At 39.3% G+C, this 22,403-nt stretch overlaps 1 protein-coding gene across 1 annotated transcript; it reads right to left on the reverse strand.

The window, feature by feature from the left end:
* Positions 1-1,048: 1,048 nt before the first annotated feature.
* pibf1 (progesterone immunomodulatory binding factor 1) lies at positions 1,049-22,113 on the reverse strand. Its single transcript, XM_080869256.1, has 18 exons — positions 21,626-22,113; positions 21,374-21,474; positions 20,454-20,652; positions 20,239-20,358; positions 18,804-18,937; positions 18,084-18,192; positions 17,856-17,975; positions 17,704-17,765; positions 17,332-17,457; positions 16,532-16,630; positions 11,622-11,787; positions 7,866-8,016; positions 7,449-7,539; positions 6,814-6,916; positions 4,355-4,485; positions 3,377-3,461; positions 1,483-1,665; positions 1,049-1,230 (listed from the first exon to the last, which is right to left on the reverse strand). The coding sequence occupies exons 1-18, from the start codon at positions 21,890-21,892 to the stop codon at positions 1,177-1,179; spliced, it is 2,301 nt and encodes a 766-aa protein (XP_080725382.1). The 5' UTR covers positions 21,893-22,113; the 3' UTR covers positions 1,049-1,176.
* Positions 22,114-22,403: the final 290 nt, after the last annotated feature.

Consider the following 22,403-nt stretch of genomic DNA (forward strand, 5'->3'; position numbering starts at 1 on the left):
CTTTGCCAAAACAATGACAGTCTGAAATCCATGGATTTAACCAAATGCAGTAAAGCAAATGCTTCACTGCAGCTGCCATCAATTATGGTTTGCTCTTGAGTCTTTCTGCCTTTCGCCTTCAAAACTTGATGCTCAATCAGGGTGAGATTAGAAGATTTACACGGCCACTACTGAATATCCTATTTCTTTACACTTTATTCAGAATCACCTGGGCCTTGTGCAACATGCTTTGGCTCCCTCAACATCTGTGCTGTGTAGCAGCTTCCAATCAACAGCTGCATTTAGCTGAATATGAGCAAAAATCATACACTTCACGATTAATCCAGCTGTTTCTGTTGCATTATCAATGATCACTACTACCTTAGTGAATTGAGAAGCTATGCCTACCCATGCCATCACTCGTCTCCACTGTGTTTTGAGGAGAATGTATTCGCCGGGTTAACATCCAGTCCAAACCTTCTCCTTTCATTTTTTCCTCACCCTACCTCACACCCATCAAGATTAATCTCAAGTTCATCTGGCTGACATTTTCTCTTCCAAAACTGATTTTCTGATATTTTCTTAGTTGAGTGTATTGTAGCCTTTCTACTCTTGAGGTTTATGAAACCTTTTCCACAGATCTACTACTACTTCTTATGCGAGTTTTAACATCACATGTAGGATAACAAAACTCCTGAAAAGGGACAAACCAGTTTCGCATTAGCCGCCCGCCCAAATTTAATATGACACCGATAAGAACATGGTCAGAAATAATAAAGGTATGCCTACTATGTCTCTATTTAAGGAACCTCAGCTTGTGCAAATCAAAGGCTAAGGTTCCTGCAGTGTTGTTTGTAGCGAGCAGTATCTGCAAACTTGGAAAAGATGAGAAAATAATGATAGACAGACCTAATAAAACAGGCCACTGCCAAAAAAGAGGAATTTTTGGGCCTTCAGTTAGCTTGGAATGTGTACCCTGTGGAAGGTAATATCTCTGGACCAGCACACAGATAATTTATCCCATGAACAATATTTAACAAAGGATGAGAAAAACAAAACACTTAGACAGTTCAAACTGTTTGTGCCTTTGTATTTGAAAAGCAATCAAGCAATGAAATGAACTGTAACTTACAAAGGTCTAGACAAAACCTAAAATTTAAAAACAAAGGTCCTGAGCTCCAGTCATGACACAAACGGTCACTTGGATTTCCACTTCTGCTTTTGGTACCAATCGGGAACTTCTTTATTTGTCTGTAAATGAAAATAAGAGAAAGAAATAATATGAAAAGTGAAAGAGATTTGTTAATATACTCTCATCTATTTGACTTTCTCATGGCTCATGGCTACATACTAGAACTCAGTTAGTGAAAAACTTCTATTTCACTAAATGATTTTTAAAAAAACTGTTCATCCTTTTATTTCTATTGCTTTGTCCTAACATGTGTCTAAGCACGTTCACATGGTGTGACTCATAAAAAGGGTGGTGCTACAACAGTCACTTACAAACACAGTGGGTTTGGGTTTGTTTGGTGATTCTTCTTCTGCTGTCCTGTTGATACGTTTGGACTGCTGTTTTTTCCCCAATCCAGAAGTCCTGATACCAGTTTTATCTGTTTCCAACAGGTTTAGAGCGTCTGCCTGTCTGGACCGCATGCTGATCAGGACCTGCTTCATCATGGCTAACTCCTGGAAAACCGCACAGTTCATAAAAGAAAAAAGAGGAAACAAGAGTAAAACAATAAATGAAGGAGTGTATGAGAAATTACTGGGAGTGTAGAGTCCAAAAGGCCACAGATTTCAACTATATAATCGTTTGATTTAACAAAAAAAAAAAAGTAATTCTTCTCTTTTATCTTTATTAATGTTTTGTGAAACATTTGCTTTCAAGAATTCAGGTCGAAGAAACCAAACACAGTCCAGCGATGGGACGACTTGCACTAAGGGTCTGCAGGGATGGCAGCAGCGGCAACAGCAGCAGGGCAGAGAGGGGGACTCTCGGCCATTTCACGGTTCTATTTATCACCTCTGAGGACATGAGCCCTGGCATCTCGCACACACGCACGAGCACACACGCACACACTAGAGCACACACACACACGCTAGTGGCATCCCAAATAGCCAAGCTGAGGAACAGCTGTCTATGACAGGGCACATACTTCATACAGCAAACGGCCTGCTTGGGAACATACTCCTGCGTGTACGCGCACGCGTGCCTACGATCATTAAGACGCTGCACTAAATTCTCCGGTGTAAAGATCAACATTAAATTAATCAGCAGCTATTACTTATAATTGATTAATACCGTTAAATTTCAGACAAAAATACCAAACGTTTTGTTTTTAAGAAAAAAAAAATTGTGTGAATTATCTGATTAAATTATAATTAGGTTTGTGTTCATTTATTTATTTATTTAAAGAAGACTTGAGCTCTAGGATATTATAAAGGAAAATTCCTAAATATTTACCAAAGACTGTTGGGGCCATAATTAAAGAGAGATATTAAATCTTTATATGTGTTGTTCCACTGAAGCATGGATTAACAGGTACGGTACCCACCTGGAGCAAGATACACTCAGACAATACAGTGGATGTCGCAGGTAACAGCTGCAAAACCTCATCACCGAAAACTAGATCTGCAATCATTAGTCATTAAATTCATGCAAACTGGGGAGTACTATAACAAAAAAATAAATGTAATCTCTTTAGGTTTTAAACTCATACATTGCCAAAAAAACAATAAAAAACTCTGAGGTTTAAGTCATGAGCTTGTAGGAGAAAGAAAAAAAGAAATTGTGTCTCATCCCTGCAGCGGATGATGTGATCAAATTACAGCTTGCTTTACAATCTGGTTTAGCTACAAGTAAACTCTTGTGATTTGAGCTCAGAATTGCCACATTTCTGTCTGCACTTCAGAAGAAAACAACATGCTGAGCTGGAAGAGGTGACTGCTGTTTGAGGGTTTTACTGTTTACGTCAGTTGTGTGATGAAGTTGATCCAACACTTTGAAACTAAGAAACCAACCAACCAACCAGTCTTTCTTTCTTTCTTTTTTCCAGGTTTCTCACTTTTCATTTTGTGACCTTACTTTCAGAGAATACTCTGGCTTTTTTATGTTTACAGTGATGTGCTATTGAAATATCACTGCAGCTTATAATTAAGCCCCCTGGAGTCTATTTGTGTGGGGTTTGGAAAAAAAAAAAAAGCTCCAACAAAAACTCCATACAACCACTGATAATATAAATAGCAATGTAGCTTTTCGAATAAATGTACCACCCACTCAGTTTACGAATATTTTATATCTTGATATCATCAGAAAGCATTCAGCAAATTGATTGCTAACAATCACATAAACACTAAACAAAACACAACCAGTAACCAACACTGTCCCTTTGTGTACCTCTTGATGGTTGAGAAGTCGCTCCAGATCAGCGGCCATGTTATTTTTCACCTGTTCCAGAGCGGTCCGCTCTTTCCTCAGAGAACTGAGGTCATATTCAAACACAGACAGAGAGATCAGATCTCTAGTTAATACAAAAAGTACACTTAATATTTATTCAGTAAGTATATGTAGTAAAATATTAACATGTCTTGAACAAAAATATTTAAAGACTGCAGAAACGGTAATATTAATGTCCTTCATGAAGCAGATTTAGTGGGTTTTAGTTTTTTTTATTGCTCTTTAGCGTCAGGTCAGGAGATGGGACACACAGGATCAGATGTGAAGGTGTGGTATGCATCGTAATTTGAATGTTCATTCATTTGTGTATGCAAAAATAAACAAAAACGTTCATATAGATAAAAGCAACAGGACTTCAGTGCATCACGTAAAATTCTCCTGAGCTGTGCATCTGCAGCCAAACAGGTTAACCTTGCAGACCCACAGAGAAAACTTAAATGTTTCCGACAGGGAAAGTCTGACAGCATTTTTCTTTTTTTTTAACCCTTCTTGTTCCTGCACCTGGTGAGCGCTCCGTGGTAGCACACAGCAAGAGAAAACCTGCAGTCTGTCAATTTGCATTTTTGACAGGCTAAAATAGAGAGGGCACAACAGCAATTTAGGTCATTGCCAAGAACCTGTAAATGCACTCATGTGGGGACTTACATGCACGCATGCAGGTTTGCACAGACATAATGGGCTAGGTGTGAAAGGGACAAAAGATGAGACTGGGAGATAATGATAAGGAAGAGATAAACCAAAGGGTGGGGAGGTATGGGCTCCCTATTGTATCAAGTGATTTACAAGATACAAAGTTTAACCAAACAAATTAGCAAAGGACGCTTTCCAAGAAGGAGAGAAGGCTGAACAACCTTCAGATGAAAAGGTCGTGAATGAATGTTTTTTTTTTTTTTTAAATGTAGTATGCAGCATTTGTACCTGACATTGCCCTCAAGTGAGGTGACACGCTCCTTCAGTATGCTGATCTGTGCATCCCTTTGTCTCACCGTCTCAATCAAGTAACTATAAGGTTGCTGCGTCTGCTGTAACAGCTGGTTGGCGGCCAACAACTGTGGAAAAAACAAAGTATGTGTTAACCTGAGCAGTTAGAGAGCAATTACTTCACGTATGTAATGTTTCGTTTGACTTGTGTAAATTTTTCATGGGTCTGTCAAACTGTTATCTCCGGCATTTTTCAAAGATTCAACTAAAGAAATTAGAAAAAAATGTGTTTTTCACAACACACGGCTAGTAACAAAGTGCTCAAATATGCAATTTAAAACAGGTTCTTTGCAAAGTTGTCTGCTATGTGTAGACACAACACTACCTCATTCCTTAAGTTAGGTGCCTTTATTATGCTTGAATGATTCATAGGTCAGTGTTAAGTGGCTTAAACAAAAACATTCCCCTGGAAATGGTCAGGTACGATAACTTGATGGAAAAAGAGTGAAAAAGCAGCCAATTTCCACAAAAATGAGAAAAAAAACCTTTAAAAGACCTTTAGAAAACTAGTAGTGAAAATCAATTTATAAAAAAAACCAAAATATATTACAAGAACGTCTGACAGCTTAGAAGCAAAATATAAAGAAATCAGCGGTGGCTCAGTACAGTGCACAGTAATTGATAAACTAATGTCACACCAGTTAAGTAATTCTCTTTAGAAACTGGTTTTAGTTCACATTATAAAATTATATCAACTAAAATATTAGCAAATATTTCTGAATGATGCAAGATCTACAGTCATGGCATCTCTGATCTCATCAGGAGAAACTTGCATAAAAGTGAGTTTTTATGAAGGCATATCTAAATTTCAAGCTTTTTATGAAAAAAACAAAACAAAACATATCCATCAGTTGGTATTGTTCTTAAAATCTGCTGAACACTAGATAAAGTATGGGTGTTAAACATTAAACGGCTTTTACAACTGGCCGATAGTGAGTAGAACTGGGTGGAGGCTAAGGACAATCGTTAGTTAGTCAGGGCATTCGTGTGGGTGGTTTAGCAGTTAACACCCTGAGCCTTTCTAGTGAAAAGGAAGTATAATTTTTTCTTCTTCTTTTCTTGTATAGTCAGTGAATCATGAGTTATTCCAGATGAATGCCAGTTGATCACAGCTGACAGTTGAATGGTTGGCTTATTTAAATCCTGCCCATTCTGGCTTGCACAACCTCTCCTCTCATTGAGTTTATAATAATGAGTGAGGAGAAAGAAGAAGAAAAGAAAGGAAAACACAAGCACATTTGGCTGACAGAGCTATCAGGCTTATAATTCCAAGTCTTCCTGGATAAAATTTCCCATTAGTGCACGAGTGGCAGACACGTGACTTTACATACACATTTGTATACAGAGAGAATTCACACACCCAAACTTTAAGCTTCAGTGTTGCACACTCATACACAAACGCAACATACTGCCAAACGCAACAAAAGCTCAATGGCTGTCATGGTTTTTGGCAATACTTCCCACTGTATCAACAACGTTTGACAGGTATTATGACTAACTTCACATTCTTCTCATACAAAGTCTGCAATGCATGCTGTTTGTTTTTAAACAACCTGCCATTTTCGTCATTTGACTTCAAACGTGGAATCTGACAGTTTCATTGTTAAATGTTGACAGAAGATTCAGAAAAAAAGCAGGGGACCATCACAATGTGTCCCTAAGTGGGTTGGATGATACTCACTACTGTGCAAAAGTTTGGCCCTGAGGATGATATGAAAGAAATAATACCACAAATAAAGTCTTACACAACTACGCAGTAGTTAAGAAGAAAATAAAAATAAAAATCCTCCTAAGCTCACTTGCGCATAATTTTTAAAGACACCTGGCACGTCTTCCAGGAGAACTCGCCATGCCACTTCTGAGGACTTAACCTGTGGCAGGTGCTTCTTTCTCTTTACGCAAATTCAGCGCCGTTGAGATCAGGATTCACCGTTATGGATATATTTGTGGTCACTGTCATGCTTACCCTTGTGAAGTACCTAAAACTTTGGCTTAGTACAGCACACACGCACACTCTGCCAAAATCATTTTTTCCATTCTTCAAGATGTGACCTAATGTCACGGCTCCAATGGCAGCCTTTCAAAGAGAAGTGATTATACCACAGTCGTGACAATGTGAGGAGGTAAATAGAGATGAGAGAGGAGCCATCAAGGTTGGGCTTTGTAATGACTTTCTTTTGTTACAAGAGGGAATACGTAAATCATTGTGAGTTTGACAGAAAAAGTGGAATAAATTTAAGCAGAGTCGCTGTAGGAGTTTTGTCACGGCGGGAAAACAAGTGTTTGCAGGTACTGACTTGAAATGCTTTCAAGTTTGTTTTCCTTAGAAATTAACAAGTACCACTCTCATATTAATGATGTTCTCCAGGGAACTTGATATTGTTTCAGGTGTTTACCTGTTCAGATATCTGCCCCGTCTGCGACTTGTGACTTTCCAACTCTCTCCTCAGTGATGTATTCTGCCTCTCGAGCTGCAGCACCCTGCGGGCCAAGTGAACGCTGCACAACAGCCACATAAAAGTTATGGGAATTTCAATCAACAAGACAAAAATCAACAAGATTACACTAGTGTGTATTTACACAATGCATCTTCTAGAGTCTGCTGCTAGGCAATGAGATTAATTTAGCCTTTTGGCTGCACATGCTGGAGATAAAAATCAAATAAAAGACTAAGTGGAAACATGTCCAGATGTTCTAGTTTGGTATTTCTAAGGAATTACTGTTAAACAACTGTTTAGTTCACAAGGCAAAAGACACCGTGTGGGTGACCGCCAAAGAAGAAAGCCACAAAGATGCACGATGTGTCACATTTAAAGCATAAACAGCAAATTGTTTACCAGTATTGCAACATAAAGGGCAAAATTCAAAATCAAATACAAAGGAAAAGAATATATGACAATATAAATGATGCATTTCTTTAAACACTCAAAATATGTTTTGCAAATCTTATGCAGGATGCAAAACCTTAAAAGACCAACATTTGTGTTGCATCCTTTGCTTGAAATGCAGTGAAGTGCTTCATGTACTATACCTCTGTTTTAGTCTTCTTTTGGCCGTTGTAGGAACATTTGCCCCATAGCCATATGAGAACAAAACCCTCTCTGCCTCTTCTTCATTCTCAACTGGTAAGAGATAATGGTACAACTGGAATTAGAGTATGTCTGCGGGGCTATTAAGATAAACAGGTACAAACATGTGGTTTGTTTTCTTTTCCTGCAAAGCTCAGGCATTTAAAAAGATCAAAAGATAAAACTGTATTAAGATTTTGTTGCCATCTTTCTATGTCAATCTCCCATCTTACCCAAATAAGATTATTATGTAATTTGTATTACACACATTTTTCCAATGTTAGGTTTCAGTTGAGTGCACTTGTTTGCTTTTGTCTGTCTGATTTCACAGATATGTGTTTAAAGTGGCTGTTTCCACAGAGATAATGCAATACTCTTACTTTCGGCGGCTTGCATGGTGACCTGGTCCAGCTCTTGCTCGAGCTTTTCATACGTTTCCAGGCGAGACGCCTGCTCAGCGTTCTGAGTCTGCAGCTCTGCTACCCGCCTCTCTGAGGAAGTTTGTAGCCTGTAAAACTCCTGAGTGAGGAGCTTAGCAGCAGGAGGAGAGACAGAGAGACAGACAATAATGTTCAAAACTATTGTTCTTAGTTGCACTTTAACACCTTTGTTTCCAAATTATGTCCGCAGAGTTATAGTTTATCAAGATCAGCTTTTTCCAAAATGATAAAAGTTATCTCACTTCAGTTATGTTTTGCTGTAAAATGAGGTTGTCAAACATGCCAACGCTATCAGTAAATCCTGTCATAAACCTGCCGCGTATGACCTGTGCAACTGCCACAAGAGTTGACTTGAGTCCCCATGAGTTGTGCTTACTGACAGAGAGTCATTTGCACTGATGGCAACATTGCCATGTCAAGCTATCCCAGTGTGGGATGGTTTGTTGATGGAGGCGATTTAATATAAATTCTAATCTCTGCATTAAAACTCATGATATGAGCCCTCTTGCTTCTAGAATTCCCAGAGTATTTAAAATATTTTAATATAATATTGATATTTGGTCTCTCTGTATAGCTACAAAAATCACCATGCAAAATATCCCAATACTTTTTATTGATTGATTTATTTTTCCCCACCACCCCAAACTAACATAGTAGCAAAAAACCTTTCGCTATACAAAGATAAAATGGTTAATAAATGTTAAGGTAACCCTGGACACACACAAGGCTTTGAAATCTTTTGATACTGCCAAGTTTATAGAGACTGAAAGAAAATGTAAAATGCTGTGCCTCAGCCTGCTAGTAAAGACACCTATCGTATAAATTTGAGGCGATTTTCCAAAAGGTTGACCTCTGATCTTGACCCTGAGTTCAAGTTCATTGAGATGAGAAGTCACCTCGTTTCTAAGTTAACTTGAGTGTCTAAACCGCCCGCCCAGCCAGCAAGGTTACGACAATACCCCATCAAACTTTTACAGCTGAGGGGCAAGAATTTCCTGGATTGGATGAGTGCTTTTTTGCTTTTGCTTATTTTGCTTCTTGCCTATGCTGTTTTGCCAAACTCAGTTTGATGCTCATACTACCACACAGTTTGCTGCACAATCGAGCCTATATTTTACTTGTAGGTTTCATATATGGTTGCAGGCAGAAATTCATCGTAACAACAGGCTTGTAGGGAACAAGTACATTTACATATTTGACACACTTACATGTTTCAGACTATGAAACAAATTTTAGTATTTGAAAAAGACAGCCAGGTTTTAAATGACAATGTCATTTGTTACAGAAAAACAGCTATCTAAACCTAACCTAATAACTGGCTGTGCCTTCCTTGGAAGCAAGAATTGCAGTAACTTGGAAATAGTCTTACACATTGCTGTGCAGGAATTTTGGCCCGCACTTTCAGAAATTTTAATTCAGCCAAACAGGTGGGTTTTCATGCATGAATGGCCTGCTTAAGGTCATTCCAAGGCATCTTAATTGGATTTAAATGTGGGCTTTTGACTAGGTCACTCCAAAAACCTTCATTTTTCTTTGTTTTGTAGCCATTCAGAGGTGGTAGAGAGCTTCACGGTTCCACCAGTTGGCCATCACACTACACCACCACCGCACCACGTTTGACGGTTTGTATGATGTTCCTTTTATGAAATGCTGTGTTGCTTGTGTTATGAGACACAAATCTTCCAGAAAGTTTTCCCTCATAAGTCCATAGAATTTTCCTAAAAGTCTTCATCAACATATCATCAAGATGTTTTTAGGCAAATATGAAATGAGCCTTTGTGTTCTTTTTGGTCGACAGTAGTTTTCTCCTCGGAAGTCTCCCATGGCCATTTTTCCCAGTCTCTTTCTTACTGTTGAATCACGAACGCTGACCCTAACTGAAACACATGAGGTCTGCAGTTCTTTTGTGTCCTCCTGGATGAGTCATTGATGCACTCTTAGAGTATTTGGTAGGACGGCCACTCCTGGGAAGGTTCTCTGTTTGTAATTAATAGATCTCACGATGGTTCACTGAAGTTCCAAAGCCTTGCCTTGGAAATTGCTTTTTAATCTTTTCCAGACTGAGTGACAATGACATTGTTTCTCATCTCTTCTTGAGCTTTTTTAGATGGTGGCATGTGATTTCTTGATTCAAGAGGTCTGGCAGGAATCAGGCCTGGGTGTGGTTAGTGAAATTAAACTTAGCTTTCCAAAATAAATGTGGTTAATTTTCTCACAGTTAATTAACAACTTAAAAAGGCAGGACAATAATTTTTTCAGACAGGGCCAGGTGGGTTTAACTCTTTTTCCCCCAACTAAATGAAATCACAATTTAAAAACTACATTTTGTATTTACTTGGGTTATCTTTGTTTAAAAGAAAATTTATTTGAGGATCTGAAACATGTAAGTGTAACAAAGATGCAATGTCCAATGCAAAAAGAGGAAGCTAGGAACTATTTGACGCTTGTCTTTTTAATCACAGTACACTATACTGGGAAGTTGTGGAGAAGTACCTAAACATTATTTATGTACTGAAGCCACAGGTCAATATTGTTATCATTCAGATTAAACATAGAGTTCCTTCATTTACATACCCCTCTGAGTGTGTCTCTCCACCATGCCTCAGTTCATGTGCAGATGCATAATGAAACACATGCTCAAATACAGCTTATAAGATAATGACAAGATAATTACTATCTAGCCATTATCTTATTTAACTAAAAAGAGAAGATGGCGTAATTACAGCACTGATAAATACGTTAAAGGGATAATGAAAATTTTTAACTGATTTTTCCCATTTGATTTAATCAACGGTGAACTACAAAGCATTACACGGACTTTTAATCAGAATGAATGTTCCACCATCGTAATCAAATGATGGATAATGGAGTAATATCTTGAGACGTAGGGTATATTTTTGTTCCCATTACATACATGATTACATAAACTTTGTTTTTGGATTAACTTGTTAGAAATTGTTTCCTTTTACCATTTTTCCTTTTCAACATTTACTCGAAAAATAGATCAGGAGAAAAGAAAGATCAGACGGAGACAAAAAGCAAGCCTTGCAATCACAGCGTTAATTTAAAAATAAATAAATAAATAAATAAATAAATAAATAAATAAATAAAGCATTTTTCTCCTTTTAAGAACACGTGATGTGATGAGAGGTGCATCCAGACATCAAGGACTAATTGCACTTAGTGTACTTCTTTCATAAGTACGCTTGATTCATTGGACACAAATAAAAATGAAGCCACTGGAGCGATTTATGAAGACGGATAGCCGTGTTAATTTTTAAGTACTATGGACGGACTTGATTTTAGGCTTCAGTTGTGCATATTCGGTTGTAATAACAACATCGTATGTTTGTGGGCAACGTTTCTCCCGTCTGTGCCAAACAGATCATTTTTGACTGACTGATAATTAGGAGTAGACTAGAAGCACCAACTTTGTTATCAAAGAAGTGTTCAAGGTGACAATCAGACTGAGGTAATCTTGAATTAAATAAGAAGACTGAGAGAATTTTTAAGTTGTGTGCTACTCTCTGTAATGAATGCTCCACAGACCTCAGCAGGATGCACTGAACCTGCTTTTAAAAATTCTAGGAGAAATCCAATTACTAATACGAATAAACAACCTGTAACATTAACTCAAGCAGAAAGTAAAACAAACACACTAGTAATCGGGTATCCCATCATTTTATGTCTGAGTACCTCTAGTTTCTTCTGCTGTTTCTCACACTCCAGCTGACACTGAGCTAGGGCTTTAGCCGTCTCATCCTTGACCATATTAGCACGCTCAGCTTCAAAAGAGTGCAGCTTGGCCTGGTTGGATAGTTCTGCCACCCGGCTGTCTGTACCCAGCTGCAGCTGACGGAACCTAGAGTAAGAAAAGATGGAGATAAAGTCACACACCTCACTAGATATTAAAGATAATTTTTGTATTTTTTTTTTTAAATGCTACAACATGTTTTGGTACAAAGAGACTATGTGGACTAGATAATAAAGGAGCACAGTGTGCTTCTCACACAAAAGGTAAACTCAGCTGTAGGCTGGTGGTTGAGCTCAGGCATGCCCGGTGGTTTTAAACAAACGCTGCAACTTCTTCCGTAACAGGGACTCAATTACATTTTGCGGTAAATGTCTTAAAAGCATGCTCCTTTGGAAACTGGCAAAGAAGCTGTCAGTTGGTATACTTTAATTCCCCATTGTACACTATTGTGAAATGAAGTTCAATTTGCGCCTCCACCGCTACACAAAGTCATTTAGCAGGAAGTTTGCTTGTTACAGTGCACCATTTCTTCAGTTGTGCTTGCAGCAGTTTTTGATTTTGTTCCATCTACAGTGATTAAGTTGGCACCAGTAAAAGGTTTTTCCATATAACCTAACCAATTAGACAAGAACAAAGGGACCGAAAGTGCCCTGCAGTTAGGGCTGGGCGATATGACCCAAAATTCATATCTCGATATTTTTTAGCTGGATGGCGATATAAGATATATATCTCGATTTTTTTTTTTAAAGCCATAAAGTAAGAACAAAAAGAGAGTTCTTAGTCAAAGCTGTGTCCCAGATGTCACACAGGCACTTTTATTAACATAGAGCAGATGTACATAAAATTTACTCAAAAATAAATTATGAGCATTTATTAAATAATAATGCTCCATAAATAAAAGAAAACAATGTTGTTTTTGTGCATAACAAAAAGCTCACAAATGTGCAGTCAAAATGTAAACTAAAAGACGAGCACTATAACAAGGACAGATTTCACAGCTGCTCTGTTCCCAACTTGTACTGCGTGACTGACAACCTGGAGTTTGAAATCCGCTTCGCAACCACGTCTCTTAACAGGTGCCATTTATGGTCCTTATACACAGTAAGGTAATATTACGTTGAAGCACAGTACGTATCACTCCGCGAGGCTCAGCCGTAATGCTCCGACAATCCATCAAGCGGTGCAGCTCCGTAGCTTACCAAAGTCGTACTAAAACATTTTTTGACAGATTGCTGAGCGCCGTGTTCCACATAAAATCGGTGCGCGGCCATCAAGCACAACCAGAATTCATACATAAGGCGCGCTGTCAACTTTTGAGAAAATGAAAGGATTTTAGTCCGTGCAGCACCTCTGGGCTGCATGGCGTTAGCGTGGTTAGCTCGTTAGCGTGGTTAGCTAGCTAACACATTGACGCCGTCCAGCCCCACGCACGGGGCGATGCGCAGTAACTCGTTAACGGAGATTTGCCGTGTCCATCTGGTCGCTTCCTGCAGGTGAAGCGATGGGGGAGGAGGGGGAGTTGTGTTCAGTGAAGGAGAGGCGAGGCCGAGTAACGTTGCGTAGAGACGGAAGTGGACGAAAGAGAGGCAAACTTGCGGCTCCGCAAGTATAATTATAACGTAACATAGACTATATCGATATAAAGGATATTGTCACATCTTATATCTCGTATAAAAATATATCGATATTTTTTAAAAACTCGATATATCGCCCAGCTCTACCTGCAGTTAATGTCGGATATAGAATATAAAGACAGAGGTGCTTTTATTTTCATTTTGATCCAATTTTCTATGCATGTAAATGCAAAGACATAACAAACTGGTTGGTTATTTTAATCTTTCCAGTCATTTATCAGGCTGAAACAGCAAATGGATCCTGATGAATCGAGCAGCATGTGTAAGACTGTTAGATGAGTAAGAAAAATAACTTGAAGATATCACTTCCCGCTCGAGAGAAATTATAAACTCAATTTTTTCGTGACTAATTAAAAAAGGGCAACGATTTTTCTGCAGCCTTTAAAGTACAACACGAGCAGACAACAGTTTCAAGCTCACTTCTCCTCCCTAGGCAGTGTTCGAGCATGCACACACAGACCCCATCAAGTCGTGGAGGTTGGTTGGATAATATTAATAACTCTCGATTACAGCTGACCTGATAAGATTTCATCATCCATAGTGCGCAGGCCTGAGCTATGTGCTCACAGTGATAGACGTGTACACATGGTGGACATTTTATGCCTTCTTTTATTCATCGTGGCCGCAATATGGAAGCAAAGAAGTAAAAATTTCTTTGGAAAACAATGCTACCCTTCCGGAAGGCTCATTAGCTGCATTTATTCTTGTGCTTTTAAATGGCAAATTTATGACAGTGGCAAATAAGAGTACGTGACACTCAAGCTACCCAAGGCAGCATTGCTGCAGCAAAGTCTGTCAGGAAGGTGAAAACGGAAAACTGTGCTCAACACTTTGCCTTTGTTTTGGACAATCGGATCGCTAAGGTTCAAGCTGGCCCTTTAGGCTTAAATTAACTGACGCCATTTCAGGCTTCTCACCCTCATTCTTTGCCCCAGAAATAGGGGCATGCGTGGGGTTAGGGGTTAAGGGCTTGAGGCTAGCATCTGTCATTGCTGGCTTGCGATGTGATGTAGAGAGGGAATGTGATCGCTGTAGAGAGAGTCCAAGGGAGAGTGAAGTGACTTTGTGCATGTGTGTGTATGTGTGTGTGTGTGTGTGTGTATGGAAAGACTAACAGCTGGTGGTTTGGATGTAGAGAAATGCATGGCATGTAGTAGTAACCCAGGACTGGGACACTACTACTGCTGCTGCTGCTGCTGCTGTGTAAGTGGCTCTGTTTGTGTGTTGCAGAGACACTTAAAGTGAAAAAAATAAAGATTTATGACATGAGAAATGAGAATTCTTGATGGTGCAGAAAGAAATTTCTCCACGTAAATAATTGTTAGTTTTAAAATGTGGTTTCAAAAGGGAGTCTTGAGAAATCAGGTGCAAAGACACATACCATGTGACTAATGACACGACTGAAATGCTACCTCCAATAAAAAAGAAATCTTACACCTTAAGTATTTATGTGCTGGCGTGTTCATCAGGGCTCACAATATTTCTGTAGCAATTTTCATGCAATTTTTAAAACTTCTTACAAGGCTGTGGCCCAGAGGCACCTTTCCAGGCTATACTGAGATGGCCTCTGTGGCCTGGAGCAGAGATAGAGACTAGCTGGTCAGACACTAATCACTCAGAAGGAGGGTGGAAAAGGAAAAAATATACTAGAAAAACAACTTCATTTTTTTTTAAAAAACCTACAAAATCTGAAAAACCCCCACATAGTTTAAGCATTAAAAGGCAACAAAACTTGATTACTAAACTCACTTTCTCTTAATAGCAATTTCAAAATCTCATCTTATTTCCTCAGCAAATAATCGGTGCCTCATTTTGCTTTTTACCTGTGCTGTTTCTGCTTTTACAGGCCAAGACACTGGCTGCTTAGGACCTCTTTTTATAAAGTAAACTGACTTCCGAGCAACCTTTTGATCTCTCTGCTACAGCAAAGCCTTCATGTGATCTTTAGTAAGAGATGGTAAACCACAGCCACCAAAGTCCTGCCGCGCCCACAACATTTGCTAATGACAGGCGGCCAGTGGCTCGCATGTCAGCGTCAAAGCAAGTACAAGCTCACAGCTTTAAAAGAAACAGAAGAAACACGGTGAGAACTTAATCTTTATAAAAAGCACAGCAATCAAGCTGACTTTATTAATCAAACTAGTTTGGCTTCTTTGGCTGGTCTTCTACACACAAACACAAAATACAATGAATTATGCAAATGGGTTCCAAATATTTCATGGTTAACAACGACAACAAAGAGTCGTTCCAGATGCCCTCAGGTACCCTCAGGTAGAGTTTCTTAAGTAGCCAACATTGGAAGGTGTTAACTAACCACGACGCTACCTGTCACATTAACAAATCTTTCTCATGCAGCTGGAAACAAAAACAGATTTTAGTAGTCTAAAGCAGCGGTCCCCAACCATTTTTTGCGCCACGGACCGGTTTATGCCTGACAATATTTTCATGGACCGGCCTTTAAGGTGTCGCGGATAAATACAACAAAATAAAACTAGTACCGGTACTGAAAAAAAGAAAATTTATTCATAACACACGTGAAAAGACCAAGGAAAACCGAGTAAACGATAAAAACGATAACAAAATAACGCTGAAAAGAGATAAAAACCCTGAAAACTATACATTTCACACCTGAGCCTCAACTCTCGCGGCCCGGTACCAAACGACTCACGGACCGGTACCGGTCCGAGGCCCGGGGGTTGGGGACCGCTGGTCTAAAGTATGTAATCATGTGACCAAGCACTTTTTTCCACTTTCATGTGTGGTATTTTCAATTGTAACTAAGAATTTGTACTCATTATATCGCTGCTTGCACGGATAAAAATGTTGATATTTATTCTAAAACTACCAGTTTTCATGTTATTTAAAACCTCCCATTTTGAACCGCATTAAAAATCTAGTTTATACAAGAAAAAATAAAAGAAGTTACCCCTAACATGCATTTAACAAGGTGCACAGACAGTCCCATTTTCCCACTTACTTTTTTTAGCACTCTCTCTCTTTGTTTTTTAATCAAATTAAGACTGAGAGAATTTTATTAATAATCAATAAAATAACTTCCACTTATCTTCTTGACTACAAAAATGACCTAAAGGGAGACTTCTGAGTCAGAAGTCTCCCTTTAGGTCATTTTTTCTGACTTCTGTGCATGACATGGAGTGACAGGGGAAAAAAACATGTCAGTGTTGCGCTTTAAGCATGTGACAGATGATAAAACTCACTGCTCCAGCAGTTGGTCATATCTGGACTGGGCATCTCTCTCAGCAGCCACTGCTCGGTCTCTCTCCAGCACCGCGCCGTCTCTGGCCTCGCGCAAGTTCCTGATCAAACACACACACACACACACAGTTGAAAGACACTCTCATTCCTGTGGAGAGCAATGATTTTAATCATTCGAAGATATGCTGCTATTTTCTTAGTTTTTGAGGTACTGTTACATTGTAACATTGTAACAGCTCTTTCTTCTCTTAAATATCTGTGTAGGCACAAGTAAATACAGTAACAGACAAATGTTATGTTATTTTACTGACCTTTTTTTGAACATGTATATATAAAGAAAAAAAAGAAAAGAAAAGAAACATTAAGTTGACACGAATAAGTATATAATCACACAACTTACACACTCACAAAGGATCAGGGTGAAGTTTACTGCGAAATTTGCTTTACTCTATGTTAGATAAGATGAAAAATAAAAAGACCAAGTGTAGTGTGTGCACAATTATTCTACTTTTTGCTGTTCTCTAATTCACCACAAGTAGCTCTACATATTTTAACAATGCAAATATTTATGTTTGATGTCTTGTTTCTTCTCCTCCTCCCGGGGATCTTTTGCTTTTTAGGTGAATTTGTAAACCACAACATCATTGAGTCACCAGCCTCTTCCCTAATGCAATGCTTCAATTTGTAATTATAAACCACTCACTGACTCTTAATGAGTAATGAATAATGTTTGACTTTACTTGGTTTAAACAGCACCCCTGATATTCAGTTTTTCAGCAGTTATACTAAAAGACGCTGATACCTGTTTTCCCTCTCATACATCTCCCTGGAGGTTCTCTGCAGGTTGTCTATCTCCTGACTTGTTTTCAGCCTGATGTTCTCCAACTCCTCTCTTAATTTGCTCTCATATTCTGACTTGTAGTGGTCTCTGTAGAGAAAAGAAGATAAAAAAAATGTTTTTTTTAAATGAACAGAGCATTATACGCAGAAGCTTTCTTCATGTGGGTGAGGTCATAAGAACTGAGATCAGAATACAGCTGGCAGATACTGCGTATCATCATCTAATTTTTATTGACTATTATAATACTTGCACAGCTTACTTCTTCCATATCAAAGCACTAGAATAGTGGCTTCTTATGAGAAGCATAAAAGAACAAAAACAGCAAAGCCGAACCTGGATGCTACATATTTTTCATAGGCGTCTTCCCTGGCTTTTTTAGTGTCTTCTAATTGTACCTGGTCAAAAAAACAGAAACAAAGGTGAAAGCAAACCACACGGGGACTTCTTGTGTTACTATAAGCATTTTGCCAAAGAACTGTCTGAACCTGCAATCTCTCCAGGCGGTCTTCTTCATGTGCACAGCGAACACTGAGTTCCACATTCTGCCTGTGCAGGTACTCCTTGTCCTTCTGCAGGAGTGTCACTGATTGTTGCAATGTTGCCACCTGGAGGACACGAAGGAAGAATACATTTAAAAAACAAAAAACTATTAACACAGAACCATGAAAGAAAGATTTAGAGGGTATTACGAGGAAAGCATCTGTGTGATGCACCTCTTTGCTGAGTGTGTCCCTTTCTCTGGTCACTGCAGCGTGAGACAAGTCTACGGCCTCATATCTCCTCTTTAACTCCTTCAGCTCTGCTTCAAAGTTGTCGCGCTCTCTATAAAACACAACATCAGGAGTGGACACAAATTTAAACTTACAAGTTCAAAATTTAAATATAAAGGTAAGTTTAAATTCATCATCTCCTACTTGTTGTTTTCTGAGGGGAAAAGGGGTTTGGAGCTTGTTGTTTCCAGTTTATTAGATAATATCATAGTGAAATGCTGCTCTTTGAAACATTACATAATATTAAAGTAATTAAAATGATAGCAAACAAAAACTGACGGCTGGTTTTCCTTTTTTAAATAAAACACAAAGGCTCCTGGCGTCCTACTTTTCCACCACATCTATTACAGACATGCTGTTACGCCAGACGATCCATTAAGTGTTTCAATGCCAGTATCAAATGTTACAATGCACTGTTTTCAAAGGATCTGACTCACAGTAGTCAAATTTATAATGTGTTCTTTCATTACTGTTATAGAAGAAAAAGCAGCGGGCTGCTCTTAAATCTACAATACAGTTCTGCATTTTTTCCCCATGTACTGTTTAAAAATTGTGTTTCTGGGACAAGGACAGAGCCTAAAATATGTACTGTGGCCTTCGTGGGAAATATAGAAAGCTCATAAGCTGACCTCTGATTAGCAAATGTCACATAAGCAAACACACCGTTTGATGTTTGGGTAGTTTTCTCTGCGGTAGTCACCATCTTGGATCTGCTGTTTGGTGTCAGCCAGTTCTAAGGTCAATCTCTGACTCCTCATCTCCAGCTCTGTACGCAACCGCCGCTCTTCCTCGTAGCTCTTTGAGGACACATGCACAGAAAAGACAATACTGATAATACAAGAAGCACCTTATCTACTACGACTATTATTATTATTAGCATTATCATCATCATCATCATTATTAGCATTAGCATTATTATTATTAGATGTGATAAGACACATTCCCGCATTCAGCACGAGGTGATGCGCAATTTTACAGCCAGACGTCTCCAAATCACAAACCGAAACCTTGCCAAGAAAATAAGGCATCCGAAAGAAATACTAGGAATTCTGCTACTAGTATTCCTTGGACACTGGAAGGAATAATAACGAAAAACTGAAAGATTAGGATTTCAGGAAGAATCCAGTCCAGGCACTCAATGTAGGAGCAACTGATAAAAAGGCCTTTGTTTTTAGTGAGCTAGAGGAATTAGAATATGTACACTAGCATGTATTGGCTTGTGTGTTCTTCAGGGTGCGGGACGTCTACGTTTAAAAAAAAAAAGAAAAAAAAAAAAGTAAAATCACCTGTCACACAGCAATGTTTAGATGCCCTGTGGCATTTTCATCTTAAAGCATCTCTTGCCAAGAAGAGAATTAGGACAGGATATTTTCCACAGTTTTCCCATTCTCAGATGTTCCGAACACAAGGAAATAGTCTGCTTTTAAGACATCCACACTACTGTGTGGGTAATACAAGCATGCTGTTTGGATAGTGCACATGTGGAAGCACACATGATATCCACTCAGTAATGCAGTACAGGAATATTACCTGTGCTATTTACTATCTGTAACAAAGCAACAGCATGCCTACTTTTTACTATGGAACCGTCAAGTTAAATACCAGCATGTCTGGTCCGACTGTGTCAGACATTTGCGTTCTCACATTCACCTCCTTAGGGTGAAAACTGCTTAGCCAACATCCCTCCAGCAGCCGGAGTCTGAATTCATGACATTTTTTTGGCATATTATAACCCTGCTGTCAGCATGACACAGCATTTTCTCATCATTGTGTCATGCATGCCTACGGGGTGTCTGGTAGTTGTATTGACTGTACTGTTTTTGTTTAACTCACACCAATATCATTCTCAACACTGCAGTTTTTAACATGACCATTGAAAAGTCGCTACGATTGACGCTTTTAGCACACCTTGACCATCTGGGATCTTTGTTTTTACATTTCCTAAACAAGTGACTCAAAGTCTGAGTGTTTCAAGTATGTTGCTTTAAACATAACAAAAGAAAATAAAGACAAAAAAGAACAAGTGTTTGATATGCTACGTAAACAATTATGTGAACACTTTGCACAAGTGCTGCTAGGTTGGGTTTGTGTGTTTTACCTCAATCAGTGTCTTCATCTTGGTTCTGTGCATACCCAGCTCTTCTGTTACACTGCTGTCCTTCAGACTAAGCTCAACCAGCTGGGCCCGCAGAGGAGTCACTACCTCATAGAAACGCATCTAGGGACACAGCACAAAGAAAACGTCACCTTGTTTCTTGATTTCTTTATATGTTGTCCTTTCTAATGACCAATAGAAGACCACCTCATACTCACAGCTACATATTCCTGTATAGATATTTTGTCCTCAGGAAGACCACGAAGCTCCTGGTATCTGTCCTGGGAGAGGTCCAGATCCCTGAGAGATCTCCTCAGTTCTCCAGCCTTCTCACACAGCTGTCGGTTAGTCTCCTCCAGCTGCTGCTGCCTGAGCAGGATGGCCTCCATCTCCTGCTTACGCAGAGCCTGCTGCTTCCTGGTGATGACAGCCTTTTTTAACAAAGTTGACATTTGACCTCAGCAGCTAAATGATGGGACGGAGGGTATATGTAGTTGTATTAGTTAGAAATTACATTACAATGCACTATAGAAGCTCTGCTTATGCACGTTAAAGCACACATAATTGTGTACTTTAACATGCATAACACGCAGGTCCTCTTTCACTGCATCCATCAATCTTCTCTGTGGTATTCCTGTTTTCCTCCTGCCTGGCATCGCCATAAGACCCTGACCTCCAATCCCAGATCCAACAGGATTAGAAATGGTTCAGATTAAGCAGTTTGTATACAAAGTTAGAAAGGCAAGGTTGACATGGTTTGGACACGTGCAGTGCACGGATAACTGATATATCTGATATAATTGTCCGATATATCAATTATCAATCACTGGACATACTGTATCAATTATTCACGCACTGTACGTGTCAAAACCATGTCAACCTTGCCTTGTTGGAAATACTGCTCAATAGCCTGAGCTGTATATGCATTTCTTGCTCCCAAACATGACACTGATGCTACAAAGGGCACAGGGCAGACACAACATCCTTGTGTGATGTAATACAATGAGATATGGGGGCAGGGGCCACGTCTATAAGAGTGCTGCTTTATATGCACACATAAAGACTTCAATTTAAGTCTTTATGTCTCGGAAAATATAACTAGTCATGAAACCCCTGCTCTGGTTGTGTCCTTTCTCACCTGTTCTCCTCCTGAGTAAGTTTCAGCTGGTTATCCAGTCTTAGGACCAACACTTGTTTCTGATGCAGGGCGTCATTCAGCCTCTCCTCCAACTCCTCAATCTGAAACACCAGATATTTTATTATAGACGCTTTAATTCAATCACAAAACTATTACTGCAACAATGATGCTGCAGTACCAGGTCGTTTTTCTCCTAACCAGGGGAAAAGTTATCTGCAGAAACACTGTCTCCATTTCCCACCCCAAGTCTACCTTTGACATATGATCGGCCTTCATGTTGTCTATGATGAGATTCTTCTGAGATAGCTCGATTTTAAGCAGCTGGATGTTGTGCAGCAGCTCCTTCCTCTCGATCAGCTGGCGGGTCACCTTCTGGGAGCCGTTCCGCTGCTCGTCGGACGAGGAGACATCCTCGGTGGTGGGCACGGTAGTCTCCAAGCTGATGTCCTCAGACTCTAGGTCCAAAGAGCTGGAGACGTTGGCTGCAGTCGGCTTGAGATGCTGCTTCTTCGGAGGCATTTTGTATCGTTTTGAATCCTGATTCTGACTCCTCGGTACCTCTCTGGCTAAACAGCTAAACACTGGCAACCAGCGTTAAACAAAGAGGACATGAACTTCATGCTGAATTGCAGTGACACCCCGGACTCAAAAAGAGAAGCCACAGAATTGTTTTTGTTTTCAAGGGTCCCGCTCTGAGCTGCCTGCTAGCCGCCACCGGCTCGACTTCTATGTGGGTTCAGCTACAGCGCCCTCTGTAGTAATAACCGTGAAGTGCAATCGCCATGTAGTTCTCTGTACGTGATAACGATATACCGTCGTGCAGTACCCCCTCCTAACACGGGGGTCGCTATAATAACAACAGCGACAAATAATTCAACTGCTTCCTTTAAGAATTTGTTTTCAACAAACAATTAGATGGCCAGCCAAAACTAACTTTTAACATGTATAATATTTTACACAATGCTGAAAAATACTTTTGTGTTTTTCGACATAACATGCTTCTTATTCGACATGATTTCTAAATGCAGAA

Source organism: Rhamphochromis sp. 'chilingali' (assembly GCF_963969265.1).
Source record: "Rhamphochromis sp. 'chilingali' genome assembly, chromosome: 20".
In the NCBI taxonomy this organism is placed as follows: Eukaryota; Metazoa; Chordata; class Actinopteri; order Cichliformes; family Cichlidae; genus Rhamphochromis; species Rhamphochromis sp. 'chilingali'.